Below are 15,466 nucleotides of genomic sequence, written 5' to 3' on the forward strand. Positions count from 1 at the left end.
GATGCTTAACATAGTTAAGGCAACAGTTCAAGCATATTAAGTGAAGGTAGATAAAATTTAATGATAATTAATGCAATCTCTTGCAACCCACATGCACTGTATAATGCTTACATGGAATAAAACAGTGTTATTTAAATTCGTATTTTATAGACATACTACACACACAGAGAACTAAAAAAACAATCAGAAGCAATCATTCTAAATGTACATGGTAACAGTAAAAGTGCAAATATGCCATAGAACTAAAGTAATACGAACAGCACTACAGTACTTGATTTCTAGGACATAAGTGATTGGTTCTACCACAAAGCTAAGCTTGCATCAGTCATCATTCTTTTTTTAAATTTTTTTTTCTTTATTGATTTTTAGAGAGAGAGGAAGGGAGAGGGAGAGATAGAAACATTGATGAGAGAGGACATCGACTGGGCGCCTCTTGCATGCCCCCCACTGGGGATCGGGCCCACAACCTGGGCATGTGCCCCAACCAGGAATTGAACCAGTGACCTCTTGGTGCATGGGTCAACACTCAACCACTGAGCCACACTGGCCGGGCTCCTACTCCATTCTTTTTTTTTTTTTAATCCTCACCCAAGGACATTTTTCCATTTTTTGTTCAGGTAGAGTGGGAGGGAGAGAGAGGAAGAGAGAGAGAGAGAAACATGGACGTGAAAGGGACACATCGAGTGGCCGCCACCCACACGACCAACCAGGGCCGGGGACAAACTGCAACCGAGGTACATGCCCTTAGCGGGAACCGAACCCGGGTCTCCCTGGACCGCAGGCCGATGCTCTAACCGCTGAGCCAAACCGGCCAGGGTTCCTACTCCATTCTTAATACAAATTTCTAATCCAGATCCTTACCACCATTTCATGCTTTTACGACAAGCAAAAGTAGTCTCTACATTAAGGCATGCCGGTATATATCTATTACACTAATTTTTCTTAAAATATTGCCAACACGGGTGATTCCAAAAGAAACTTGAGTGTGGCATGGACATGGGGAAACAAAAGAAAACAAGGAAGTATGCGACCATGAAGCGAATGTTTAGTCTCAGAGATCAGAGGCTTAAAGCAAAGGATAGACTAAAACCTAAAAAGAAAGATCCCAGTGCACTCAAAGAAAGAGAAGTCCCCCAACACCCCTCCTGCTTATTCTTCCAATGTAACACATAGCTGGGCCCACCTTACCACATCCTAGTTGATATCAACTTTTCCATTAAGGCCAAACTGGACTTAGTGCAGTCAATGATGGACTGTCTCTAGGCCAAGTATATCCTTTGTATAACTGATTATGTAATGGCTGAAACTGAGAAATTGGGGCAGAAGTATAGAGTGGCTCTAAGGATCACCAAGGATCCAAGATTTGAACGATTACTGTGCACACACAAAGGAACCTATGCAGATGACTGCTTAGTACAGAGAGTAACTCAGCAGAAGTGTTATATTGTGGCCACAGTTGACCAGGACCTTAAACGAAGAATCAGGAAGATCCCTGGAGTTCCCATCATGTATATTTCTAACCATAGGTACAACATTGAGCGGATGCCAGATGATTATGGAGGCCCTAGGTTCTAATACTTAAAGACAAAGTTCCTCTGCTTTCCTTCAACCAGCTTTCTCTGTTGCCAGTTTATTAAACATGGTACAACCTGAGTCATTGTTCCACTTACCTATTTGCTTTGTTACAAGTTGAGTATGGTTAAACACATTTTTTTAAAATTCTCATTCATGGATACTTTCCCATTTATCTTCAGATAGAGTGGGAGGGAGGGAGGGAGGGAGAGAGAGAGAGAGAGAGATCGACCGACATGAAGAACACACTGACTGGTTGCTTCCTGCATGACCCCTATCAGGGTAGGGGACTGAACTGCAACGGAGGTATGTCACCTTGACCAGAATCAAACCTGCAACTCTTCGGTCCATGAGCTGACACTCCAACTGCTAAGCCAAACCAACCAGGGCTACACTTACTTTTTGATGTTGTTTTGAAAATGATATTTTGTATCATTTAAAAATTTGTTGCATCTTTTTATAAATCAGATGATTGCTCACACACACACAAATATATATACATATTGCCATCACAATGTCACCATTAATGTTTAACTTATCAAGTCCAAATTCTTCTGCTTATAAATCGAGGTGTTTCCCTAAATCAACAACTGTATACACTCTAGAAAGGTAACCTATCTCCCAAATAAGCTCTACTTATTTCCACCCCTCCTCCGCTTTTTTTAATTTATTGATTTTAGAGAGAGGAGTTAAAAGGAGCAAGAGAGAGAAAAAAAACATCAATTTGTTGTTCCACTTATTCGTGCATTAATTGGTTAACTATTGTATATGCCCTAACCCAGGATGAAACCCAAAACCTTGGTGTATCAGGAGTAACATTCTAACCAACTGAGCTACCTGGCCAGGGCTTACTTCCCTTTTTAAAAGTACTTTTCCTTCATGATATACCATCATAAGACTGAACTATCTGAGCACTACTTATGCCTGGTTTTCTCTAATGCTGAGATGGTATCCCCGGGCCACAACCTCCTCTCTGAAGATTGTAGGGTGGCTATTAATTACGTGGCATCTTATGAGCTGCACATCAGTGATGCTTATTTATCTATGGCCTGTTATTACAACCAAGACATGGGAGCACCTCTTTTTGCTGCATTCTTTGAAGACCAAGCTAAGGTGAAGAGGGAACATGCAAAGCAATCCCTAAGATATCTAAGAAAATGGAAGAGTAAAATCTGCCTTTCGGTGATAAAGAGGCCTGACATAGATAACTGGAGAACTAGAGTCTGCTCTGGAGGTGGAAAAGAAGTTAACCAGCCACCTGCAAAACCTGAAGACCATGGCTTCTGCCAACGAGGAAACTGATCTCTTATACTTCATGGGAAAGTACCTGGATAAACGTAAGAGGAACACAAACTATCTGGAACACGAGCTTGCATATCATAAGGGATTAGAAAAGCAGGCCCAGGAGGAAGACCCATTTAAAAAGCCTGCTCAAGTGTCAGATAAAGAGACAGACGTCTGAAGGCAACGAAGCAAGTCTTCCCACTGTAGGTCCCAAAATCAGCTACTTAAGAATCTTAATTGTCTCCATTTGACAGAAGACTGCTTTCCTTCATTAGTGTGTGTACAAATAAACCTGTTTTGCATTATAAAAAAAAAGAATGAACTTTCTTCAACTTTTTTTGCCAATCCAAATGGTTCCTCTTCTCCATGGATCAACCAAGTTTTTCCTACACCTTTCTGAATTCCCCAACTACCTTCACAGGTTTCCTCACTCTCTGAACTCCTATAACACTTATCTACATTTGTAATCTAGCAGAAGAGGGGCATTATCATAAAGAGACTGATCTACAAACGAATACTTTTACTTCAATAAAAATTGCCTCCTCTTTTTCACATAATTATATCCTTAATTAGATTATAAATTCGTGGAAAGGGACTATGCCTTATGCTAAACACCATAAACACAAAGTAAACATACTGTATTGTACCTATCAAAGGATTCAGTGGTCTCAAAATCACAGTGACTGTGCTAGGCTAAAATGGACCCATGGCAACATCAGTTTTAAATGGTAGGCTTTGCCCTGGCTGGTTTGGCTCAGCAGTTAGAGCATCGGACCATGGACCAGAGAGCCTGGATTCGGTTTTTCGCTAAGGGCACGTACCTCGGTTGCAGTTTGTCCCCGGCCCCAGCTGGGGTTGTGTGGGTGGCAACCACTTGATGTCTCTCTCTCTCTTCCTCCTTCTCTCCCTCCTGCTCTATCTGAAGAATAAATAAATAAATAAATGATAGGCTTTAATCAAAGATTAAAAAAATGAAAATTCTCCAGAGCAGTTTTTGTAAGTTAAAATTAAGATGAAACCCATTTTCCATCATCAACTGGCATACTGTTATAAAACATATGGGCAAAAATGTAAAAATCTACAAGAAAAAACAAGATTTTTAGAATTTATAGAGTTGGAATTTCCAATCTTTTACCTTATTAAGTTCTTTCCGTACCAACAAAACTTCTCCCATGTTGACATCTATAGAAAGGTAATAATGAGGTATGGTTTGCTTGGATTGCATTAACCGCTGTGCAATGACCTGAAACCAGAGAGATTCAAAGTCAGTTGCCTTGAGTTGAGAGAAGACTTTACCTAATACTCTGCTCCCTGGTAATGCTTACCTCAAGAGCATTACTAGATTTGGAAGATGAAGGACTGCACCATACCTTCACCCCTTCTAACAGTATTTAATCAGAACATAGTGTTTGCTTATCCCAAGTATGTAACTGGCCAAACCAAATATCTTTTAAACTAATCATCTAAGATTTCCAACTAAAAAGAAAGTCTCTTGTTTCAAACTGTGGATGCAATCAACAGCTTTAGTTCCAGATTTATGGTAATGCTCTTACTCGACGAATGTTGCTGATTGGGGTATCTGTGAAGACACCTGTTGGAACCGGTGCCACTCCTGGACCTGGGGCAGGCACAGCAGCTGCTGGAGCCTATGGGAAAGTAAAAAGCTCTTAGTAACTGTAGCTCAACCTTAGCATAAGCAACTGGAAACAACTACTAGTGACTCTCTTACAGATGACAAAATAAAAATCAAAAGGCTTATAGAAAAATAGCTATTTCTATCCCAAGGGAGAAAAAGGGACTCAGATTTAGAGATGCTTGTTTAAGAGCTTTGTTTTTAATTTTTACACTTAAAATTCTGTAATCAGGCTTTAAGTGTCACTGTTCTTCGAGCCAGAGTATGTTTAATGATTAGTTTATGTCAAAATAATTGTTTTTGCAAAGTTATCTTCCAGAAAAGCAATCAAAGCATTCTTAAGTTGAAAGGATAAAGAGAGAAATATAAACAAGGTAAATCATTTTCCTGAACAGTGTTAAGAAAAAAACAATAACTTTCATTTTAAAGCAAACATCTAAATAACGAAATCATTTCCTTACTTTTATCTGGCTATTTTGGCACCTTAATCAATTATTCAGAAGTTGGCTACGTGAATTTAATCCCTTTGGAAATAATTAATCACAGAAAACTCAAACCTAAATTAACCAACTTGCAAGCATGCTTTTAAAAATAGGGCCTGAATGTAAAAATGAAAACGTGTTAAAAAAAATTTAGTATCCAATTTGGAATGCATGTCAATGTAGTTTCTCGTCTTTGCTTTTGTAGATGAATGAAATCACATTCATATCCGTATATTGCTAGCCAGTGACATTAGACAAAAGAAAATACAGTTCTGGTTAAGCTGTTTCATTCATAAATAATGTACGAAAGGGTCTAATAGGCTGGACAAAGCACTTTGCTGGGGACAAATGGGGAAAAAAAAGCCAATATAACTCACAGGAGCAGCTTTAGTAGGCACAAAAGAGTCAATGTCCTTCTTGATGATTCTGCCTTCTGGTCCCGTTCCTGGAAGAGGTACATAAATACTGTATCAATCACAGAGATGACAGCTAGTGCTGGTTCCTCAAGGAGACCAACACTGTGATCCCTAAGTACAAGTCCCTAAGGGTTCTCTACCAAAGACTCTGAAGGGATCACAGCCTTAACCCTGCCCCCGAAAGTTCTCCCTAAAAACACCAGCTTTATCAATTATGAATTTTAATTCATAGAGTGCTCTTGCTTGATCTGCAGTTCTTTGCTTTTTAACTATAGCAAGTATTCCTCTTCTAAAGTTTTATCTAATTAAGTTGTACTTTATTTTTTCATCTTCTTTACTTTCAAATAGAGAAATACCAGCATAAGGATAATGCTGAGTACAAGTCTAGGTGCCTCATCATTTCTGAATCCTGAAATAGATCTCATTTGAGCTCTAGATTCATTTCATCATAAGGAATTCCCTTTGTACAGAGTCAACAGTTCTGGCAACAATTGTTTTAAATAAATTAGGCAAGTCAATGTTTTCACCCCAAAACAATATGAATAACTCAGTCATAATCATCTTATCTTTAAAACTATTCATTCATACGTGGTCTCCATTTTTCACAATTTGCTCATAGTAACCAAGACTCTAAACTGGCCTGCATTGGAGACTCTGAAGGAAATAGGTGTAATGTCACACATGAGGAAAGATCTTCAAAGTTCTCTTAATAGGCTTAATTTTATTTTCAATTTCCTTCCTCCTCCCATCCACAACCTCACAGGTTTAACTTCAGTCCCAAGTAGATAATCCTGAACCTTAATTCTAAGGAGATTCAGAATTTAGTTATTAAAATACCTTTTACACAGGCCCACTTCTAGAAAAAATTTGGTCAAATTGATTCATCTTCCCCAAAGGCAGACTTTTAAAAGGATTCTTGTTGTATGAAGTTCGTCCCAACTCCTTCCCTTCATTATGAAAACTGAGTTGGCTAGGATTGTGTTTATCCTCACCAGGAGCTCTAGAACAGAGGTAGCAGTACCCCTATTAGATTCCCTCCTTCATAAAAGACAGAAACCATAACCTCCCCTTACAAGCAAGGCCGACCTGGACACTGCAGCCCCCGAGAGAGAAGAGCTGCAGTGTTGCCGGTGCTAACCTTCAGCCACCACGAGAATTTCCCAACGATCAGGAGTTAAACTATTTTGCCTATCTCCCTAAGAAGTCACAACAGGCCATCATAAAGCAATGTGATAAAAGGAAGAATACTAGACTAGGATAAAAAATGTAGGGAAATTGTCAAACATAAGCTAAACAGATAGCTTATAGTCACTTCAGTCTCGTCTATAGGACAGAGATTATAAGACCAGCTCCTACTCACAGGATAAAATGGGAGAGTGATAAAATTGCCAGTTATAAAATCAGTCATGGGGATGTAAAGTACAGCATAGGGAACATATACAATAATATTGTAATAACTACGTACAGTGTCAGATGGGTACTAAATTTATCAGGATGGTCAGTTCATAAGGTATATAAATGTCCAATCACTGTGTTGAACACATAAAGCTATTATAATATTGTATGTCAACTGAAATTGAGAAAAAAATTATTTAAAAAGGGGATTGTGATATGAAAGTGCTGTGCATCAAAACAATATATAGTATGGGTAGCTTTGAGACAAATCAAATTCTAAACATCAGGGTTTAGGATTTAAGTTTCTCCCCAAATGATTACATTTTGGTAAAATCTGCTAAGTAATCTGTCCCTCCAGGTAGGGGAGGGGGATGGAGATTGAGCCCAACAACCAATGGCTAATGATTTAATCAGCAATGCCTTCTTACTAAAACCCCTACAAAAATAAAAATTCTTGAGCCCTGGCTGGGTAGCTTGATTGGTTAGAGCATCATCCCATATGCCAAGGTTTCAAGTTGGATTCCTAGTCAGGGCACATACAAGAATCAACCAATGAATGCTTAAATATGTAGAACAAAAAAAATAGATGTTTCTCTCTCTCTTTGCAATAAAAACAAACAAACAAACAAACAAAAAAACCTCTTAAATAATGAGAACTGGAGAGTTTCTAGGTTGAGGAATACATTGATGCCCCGGGAGGGTGGTACTCCCAGAGAGGGGATGTAAGCTCTGCAACCCACCCACCCCATACCTTGTCCTCTGCATCTCTTCTATTTGACTGTTCTTTAGTTGTATCCCTTATAATACACTGGTAATAGTAATTAAAGTGCTTTCCTGAGTTCTGTGAATCATTCTAGTAAATTGTTGAACCGGGGTGGGGTCTGAGGAACTCCTGATTCACAGCCAGTGGGTGAGAAGTGTGGGTGGTCCCAGGACTTGCAGCTGGCAACTGAGGTAGGAGCTGTCTCATGGGATTGAGCCCTTACTCCTGGGGAGTCTGACGCTAACTCTAGATAGTTAGTGTCATAATAGGAATGAATTGTTGGGTACCCAGTTGGTGTCTTAGAAATGATTGTTGGTGTGGAAAAAAAAACATTTGGTGTCAGAAAAACACCAATCAGGGATCTTCTCAGCTCACTATGTATGCTAGAACACTCCCTCCCCCTAGCCCTGGCCGATTTTGCTCAGTGGTTAGAGCATCGACCCTCGTAGCAAAGAGTCGAGGGTTTACTTCCTGGTCAAGAGCATGTACCTGGGTTGCAGGTTCAATCTCAGCTCCAGTCGGGGTCATGCAAGATGCAACCAATCAATGTGTCTCTCTTACATGGATGTCTGTCTGTCTGTCTCTCCCTCCCTCCCTCTTCCCCTCTCCTCCACTCTATCTAAAAAAAAAAATCAATGGAAAAATATTGAATGAGGATTAACAAAAATAAATAAATAAAAATTAATAAAATACTCCCTCCCCCTGCCATAAAATCTATTCGACCTTATCAAGATCTTTACTCCAGTGACTCCCCTGTTCTCATCATCCATTATCTCCTCTTGTCTTCAGTCCCTCCTTACTCAGCTTACATTCTATGGATCATTGCTATAATCACTCCTTGATCAAATTCCAAAATGTCTGCTTTCTCAATGCCAGAACCAGAGTCACTTAATGTTGCTTGAGGCGGGGGGTGGGGGGGGGTGGAGTACACACCTAGCTGGCTGACTGTACTATAAATTCAGAGCCGCAAACCCCAAAACAGACACATAATAATACACTGAAATTAAGTTTTCCTTAAATTCACTTTCCCAATCTCTGAGAACAATATTACCTGTACAATCTAACCTCAAACCTCCCCACACTCATTCTCCAGCTGATTTCCTCACTTCAAATAGTAGCAACCAGAGAGGTACTCTACTCACCTTCCACCACCAAACTACAATCCCACAACATATTCTCTTCTCTCCTATAAAAGCAGACAAATGTTCCATCCCCTCGTACAATCTCAAAAACTTTAATCCTTGCCAAATATTCTGTCTTTCTCCCTTTCTGCATCATCAATTTATCCATTTCTATTAGACTGTTTGACAACCAGTGTAATTTTGCCCTCCCCTTGACATGTGGCAGTGTTTGAAAATATTTTTGGTTGTCACAAGTGGGGGATGCTACTATCATGCAATGGGTAGAGCCGAGGATGTTGCTAAACATCCTACCATGCAAGGACACATACCACTCCCCGTCCCTGCCCAACAAAGAATTATCTGGTCAAAATGCTATCAGCTCACAGCTGAGAAACTCTATACTAGACCCATTCTCCTATCACTCATTTCCAAAAGCCCTCTGTTGAGGTCATGTTCTGCCACAGCTACACCTTCATATCTGTGCCTTCCTTCATAGCAAAGATTCTTTTTTTTTTTTCTTTTTATTCTCACCCGAGGACATTTTTCCACTTTTTTATTCAGATAGAGCGGGAGGGAGAGAGAGAGAGGAACACCGACGTAAAAGGGACACATCGAGTGGCTGCCACCTGCACGACCCAACCAGGGCCGGGACTAACTGCAACCAAAGTACATGCCCTTAGCGGGAACCGAACCCGGGCCTCCCGGGACCGCAGGCCGACGCTCTAACAGCTGAGCCAAACCAGCCAGGGCGAAAGCTTCTTGAATGAGTTGTCTACGATGCTATCTTATCTCCACTTCTTTATCCAATTCTCACTTTTCAACCTATCCTAACTGGCTTCCACCACATATTTCTTTTGAAATTACTGTTGACAAGTCCCCATATCCAATCCTTGACTAAGTTCTGTTCATTCTATGTAAAAAATGTATCTTTAAAAAAAAAAAAAAAAAGATACATTTTTATTGACTTTTTAAAGAGAGAGAAAGCATTGATCAGCTGCCTTCTGTACACCCCCCACTGGGGATCGAGAGCCCACAACCCAGGTATGTGCCCTGACCGGGAATAGAACCAGGACATCTCAGTCCATGGGATGACAATCAATCCACTGAGCCACACCGGTGAGGCTAAAAAAATGTTATCTTGAAGCTGTCCATTTCTTTCCATTTCTATTCTCACCACCATTATCAGATAAAAAATGACATCTTAACAGGTTTCTTGGCTTCCATTTAATCCATTTTCAAAAAGCAGCCAAAATGATCCTTTAAAAATGTCAGTTGTGCCTGGCTGGTGTGGATCAGTGAGTGGATTGAGCATCGTCCCATGGACTGAGAGGTCCTGGTTCGATTCCCAGTCAGGGCCCATGCCCAGGTTTCGGGCTCTATCTCCAGTAGGGGGTGTGCAGAAGGCAGCAGATCGATGTTTCTATTTCACATCGATATTTCTCTCTCTCTCTTTCTTCCCCTCTCTCTCTCAAAACAAATACAATAAAAAGTCATTTGTTTAAATCTTTCATGGACTTCCTACTGTACTTAAAATTCAAATTCTACCATAACCTATAAAGTCCGTTATGTGCTCTCCCGTTTCTTCCAACCTCACCTCCTACCACTAGACCCTTTTCTCAAATATGCCAATCTCTTTTCCACTTTAAGACTGTATAATACAGATCTCTCTGCCCAAAATGCTTCTTCTCCAATTTTCAAATAGTTGGCTCATAGTTGACTCCTCATCTTCCAAGTCAGAGCAAATACCACCTTATCAGAACGATCTTCCCTAACCACGTGTCTGAAAGCAGTTACAACTGCACACATACTGACCCTGTCACTCACTAGCATATCATCTGCTTTCTTTCTTTGTTAGCATTTAAATCATCTTATTTAATAATAACGTTGTTGCCCTGACCAGTTTGGCTCAGTGATTAGAGCGTCAGCCCGTGGACCAGAGAGGCTCGGGTTCGGTTCCCACTAAGGGCACGGACCTTGGTTGCAGTTTGTCCCTAGCCCCAGTTGGGGTCAAGTGGGTGGCAACCACTCGATGTGTCTCTCTCACATCAATGTTTCTCTCTCTCTCTCTTCCCTCTCCCTCTCCCTCTCTATCTCAAGATAAATGGGAAAAAAAATGTCCTCGGATGAGGATAATAATAATAATATTGTTATAGCTAATACCCCCACATGCTTTCTATGTGCAGATACTCTGTTTATTAACTTATTTAATCCTCACAACCTATAAGGTATTATTTTCATATACAAATGAAGAAACTAAAACACAAAAGGTCATACAGCTAGTATACGGCAGAGATGGGGCTCAAACCCAAGCATTCCAGCTCCAGAATCCACACTCTTAACTACTATGCTATACTCCCTTTCTGTTCATGTAATTCTTTATTGTTGGTAATATAACCATCTGAAACTGAAATCTTATCTGTCTTATGAGCAAATGTTGGATGCACAGAGACAACACTCAATAAATATTTGTTTTAATAATAATAAATGAACCACTTAACTTTAACTGGACTATTAAGAATATTGGGCCCTGGCCGGTTTGGCTCAGCGAATGGAGGGTCAGCCTGTGGTACAGAGAGACCCGTATTCGGTTCCCGCTAAGGGCATGTACCTCGATTGCAGTTTGTCCCCGGCCCTGGTTGGTCGTGCGGGTGGCAACCACTCAATGTGTCCCTTTCACGTCGATGTTTCTGTCTCTCTCTCTCTTCCTCTCTCTCCCTCCCACTCTAGCTGAACAAAAAAATGGAAAAATGTCCTCGAGGATAAAAAAAAAAAAAAAAAAAAAGAATATTGGGATGTTTCCACTTATATCTTTAGTAAGGGGGCCAGTGTTGCTAAATACCTAACAAACAATCCTTCTTTACTTGTCTAAATTCTTCAGATATAATTATTAGCCCAGTCCCTCCTCCCCTTAAAATTTATTCCAATTTACAATGTTGTCCCTGATTCTAATCACACATAAAGAATGGCAATATAGCCCTGGCCAGTTTGGCTCAGCGGTTGAGCATCGCCCTGCGGACCAGAGAGTCCCGGGTTCGGTTCCTGCTAGGGGCACGTACCACACACACAGACACAAAAAAGAATGGCAATATAGCCCTGGCGGTGTGGCTCAAGAGATGGAGTATCAACCTATGCACCAGGAGGTCCCCGGTTCGATTCCTAGTCAGGGCCCAGGCCCAGGCTGTGGGCTCAATCCCCAGTAGGGGGCATGCAGGAGGCAGCCAATAGATGTTTCTATCTTTCTCTCCCTCTCCTTTCCTCTCTCTGAAATCAATCTCTCTCTCTCTCTCTCTCTCTATATATATATATATATGAAAAAAGAATGACAATATACTAGTTACATACATTAAGATGAAAAAACAGGTCTTCCAATATTATAAGAATCCTCTGAGGTCCAAAAAATATACATTTTATTCTTGTATCTTTAGAGATTGGCCTGTCTTCCAACCACAAAACAATAGAATGCAAACATGATAACCACCACAGAGTGCCCATAGTTAGACAACTGGGAAAATAACCATTATTTTCTCGAGTAATAAAGGAAGGTAGAACATCAAAACAGAAGGCAGCGCAGAATAGTGGGAAGAATATAGGCTTCAGAATTAAACAAATCTAGATTCAAATTGTAACTTTATTACCTAACAGAAAGGGAGTTCCCTTAAGAGTCTATTTTCTTATCCAAAAAAACAGGGAATGATAATTCTTACTTGAAAAAGTGTTACATAAATTAAATGTGATATTAAATGACTAGCACATAATACCAGCCATCAAACCAGGTTCCAGAAATAGTAATCCCCCCCCTTTTCCAATAAGAACCTTAAATTACCTTAAAGTTTAGCTTATTTAGTTTAAAAACATATATTTAAATGCCAGGCAATAAAAAAAATATGAACAAATGTGTTTTGAGTACTTAGAGAATATATATTCTAAATACTGTTCTAAGCACTTCACCTATTTTAATACACACTATTATCTGTTTTACAGATGTAAAAACAGATGGATTAAGTAATTCATATAAAGACATATACAGCCCTGGCCAGTTTGGCTCAGCAGTTAGAGCATTGGCCTGCAGAATGAAGTGTCTCGGCTTTGATTCCCAGTCAAGGGTAATACCTGGGTTGCAGGTTTGATCCCTGGCCCTGGTTGGGGTGTTCAGAAGGCAACCAACTGATGTTTCTCTCTCTCCCTACCTCCCTCCCTCCCTTCCACTCTCTCTGAAAATCAAACCCTAGATAGTGTGATTTAAGACTCCCCCTGCTCTTATCATTAAACTATACTTTTTGTTTGGGGAGAAAGAGAATAAAACATTTTCCTTTGCCCTCTGGGAGCTAAACACTTCAGTTTTATATAACTTTTTAAACATTTTATGTCATTTCTAATCACCCAAACGTCATATTGTGTTTGTGTATTGCTATATTCAGTCAGCCTAGCACTAACAGAGATTTCTTCTTCTTATATAATCAAGTCCTATAACCCACTTTTGCTAAACGAGCTCATTTTATTTTTTACCAAAAATTAAGCAGTTCCCATGAATACTTAATGAAAAAAGCTATCTAAATTTTGTAGGTAGATCTTAGGCTAAATAAAGCACAATTAAGTTTCCCAAATCTGTGGTGGCAACAAAGGAGATGTTTCCCTTCCTCATTCTTCTCCCCACCATTCCAATAAGACAACTACATATAGATGTATTTGCTGGTCTTAAGGAAGAAACCAAATTTTAGCTTTACAACTCCATTCCACGGAAACAGACTTACCTTTTACTTGTGTAAGGTCAATCCCCTTCTCTGCTGCCAATTTCTTTGCAAGAGGGCTAACAAACAACCTCCCCTTTGGTCCAGCAGGAGTAGCTGGGCGGATGGCTGATGGTGCAGGGGTTACAGGTTGGGGAGTTGGAGGAACAGGGGTCACCTTTTTAAAAAAGTTACGAATTGTCAATTCACCACTGCAAAGATTGGTCTGAAAGATTAATAGTTTACATTTTAAGTCAAAGCTATTTTATTTGAATAACTTTAATCTTATTTCCAAAGATCACAATGCAGTTTCCCTACTTAACTGACATATGAATAATAGCAATACTTTATGTCAAAGACAGAACAAAGTCAAGTTATCTTATTCCACAACACAGAGGCATGGAATTTAATACCGCTGACGTGTGTGTGTGTGTGTGTGTGTGTGTGTGTGTGTGTGTGTATTCCTTTTTTTTTTTGGTACATGCCCCTAGTGGGAACCAAACCAGGGACTCTCTGGTCTGCAGGGCGATGCTCCAACCACTGAGTGAAACTGGCCAGGGCATTGTATATATTCTTATACCTTTCTTCACTTTATTCTCTTGCAGCTTCTTTATTTCCATTCTCTCATATCACCAACTTGGTTTTCATTTTTACTTAAACTTCAAAATAAAAAATTATGCTGGAAGGTTCCATGTTGAAAGTACCTTAAGAAATAAACCAAAACTACTACTTGCCAGCTCCCCACAAATGTATAGCAGTCAGAAATCAAATTTTCTCTGAAAGAAATGTGTACCTAGTGTACACCATCCTGATCCTGGCATCTTCAGATGCCTTGTGATAGTGTTAACAATACTTGGAGTTCATACAAGCTCATGTCACAGGTAAACAGCACAGAGTATATAGAGTATAATGTTAGACTAAATTTTATGCAAAACAAGTTAAGGTTCCAATGTATTATAAATATAAGCCTGACCCACTATAATATGTGAACACCAAGAGAGTTGACAGTGACAAAGATTACATAACAAATTCTATAGAAAACAGAGAACAAAGCATTATCTTCCATATGCATATCAACATCTAAAGCAGAAAAGGAATATGTCACCTCAGCTTTGTTCTTAGTGCGACTCAAGACAGCAGGGAAAAAAGGAAAGCTACAAGGATCAAATTAGTGACCATTAGGTGAATGGTGCAGTGCCATACCCCCTGTAGGTCTCCATCAACATTCACTGACTATCTCCCTCCTCATTCATTGAATTTTAGAGCTAAAAGGAATCTAGAGTATCATCTAAATTTAGAAAGGAATAAGTAAGTGTTCCTTCAACTCTGGAAGCATACCTACCGGGGGAGGGGTAGGTGGTGGTGCTTGTGGTTTTAAATCAGGTACTCCGGTTGGCCTATAGTCAGCAAATGCTGGTATATCTGCCTCCTTTTCTACAATGATACAGAGTGGTGTTCCTAGAGGGACATCTCTTGTGCCTTCTGGGACCAAGATTTTTGCCAAATAACCTTCTTCTTGTACTTCAAAACCTTAAACAGAAAGAAAAACTATTATGGAACTTAAAGGATTCTAGTATCCCTCCAAATTCAAAGCACAATAATATTTTATTTTATTTGTTATTTATTTATTTTTTTTATCCTCACCCGAGGACATTTTTCCATTCTTTGTTCAGATACAGTAGGAGGAAGAGAGAGGAACATCGATGTGAGAGAGACAAATTGAGTGGATGCCTCCCGCACGACCCAGCCAGGGCCGGGGACAAACTGCAACCAAAGTACATGCCCTTAGCAGGTACTGAACCTGGGTCTCTCTGGACCGCAGGCCGACGCTCTAACCACTGAGCCAAACTGGCCAGGGCTCAAAGCACAATTTTAAGTAAAAGGTTCTTCTCCTTCAGACTATTTAACTTTTGTGTCTCAGCTTCTTTACCTACAAAACGAGGATAATAATAGTACCTACCTTCACAGGATGTTATTCATGAAAATTAAATGAATTCATATTTTTCAAGTACTTAGAAACAGTACTTGGTACAAAGTAAACACTAAATAAATATCTATTAAATAAAACTATGA

General features: G+C 39.8%; 1 protein-coding gene and 1 pseudogene across 2 annotated transcripts in view; one reads left to right on the top strand and one right to left on the bottom strand.

Moving 5' to 3' along the window:
* The window catches only part of DLAT (dihydrolipoamide S-acetyltransferase), a 36,857-nt gene that overhangs the window by 13,958 nt on the left and 7,433 nt on the right, over positions 1–15,466 (bottom strand). For both annotated transcript variants that reach the window (XM_036257852.1, XM_036257851.1), the window contains exons 6-10: positions 14,736–14,923; positions 13,418–13,571; positions 5,349–5,416; positions 4,410–4,502; positions 3,992–4,099 (exon numbers count right to left, since the gene is read on the bottom strand). In XM_036257852.1, the coding sequence (XP_036113745.1) occupies positions 3,992–4,099; positions 4,410–4,502; positions 5,349–5,416; positions 13,418–13,571; positions 14,736–14,923 (611 nt within the window). The remainder of the gene's footprint in view (positions 1–3,991; positions 4,100–4,409; positions 4,503–5,348; positions 5,417–13,417; positions 13,572–14,735; positions 14,924–15,466) is intronic.
* LOC118627576 lies at positions 997–1,635 on the top strand (annotated as a pseudogene).

Source organism: Molossus molossus, unplaced genomic scaffold (assembly GCF_014108415.1).
Source record: "Molossus molossus isolate mMolMol1 unplaced genomic scaffold, mMolMol1.p scaffold_m16_p_13, whole genome shotgun sequence".
Lineage (NCBI taxonomy): Eukaryota > Metazoa > Chordata > Mammalia > Chiroptera > Molossidae > Molossus > Molossus molossus.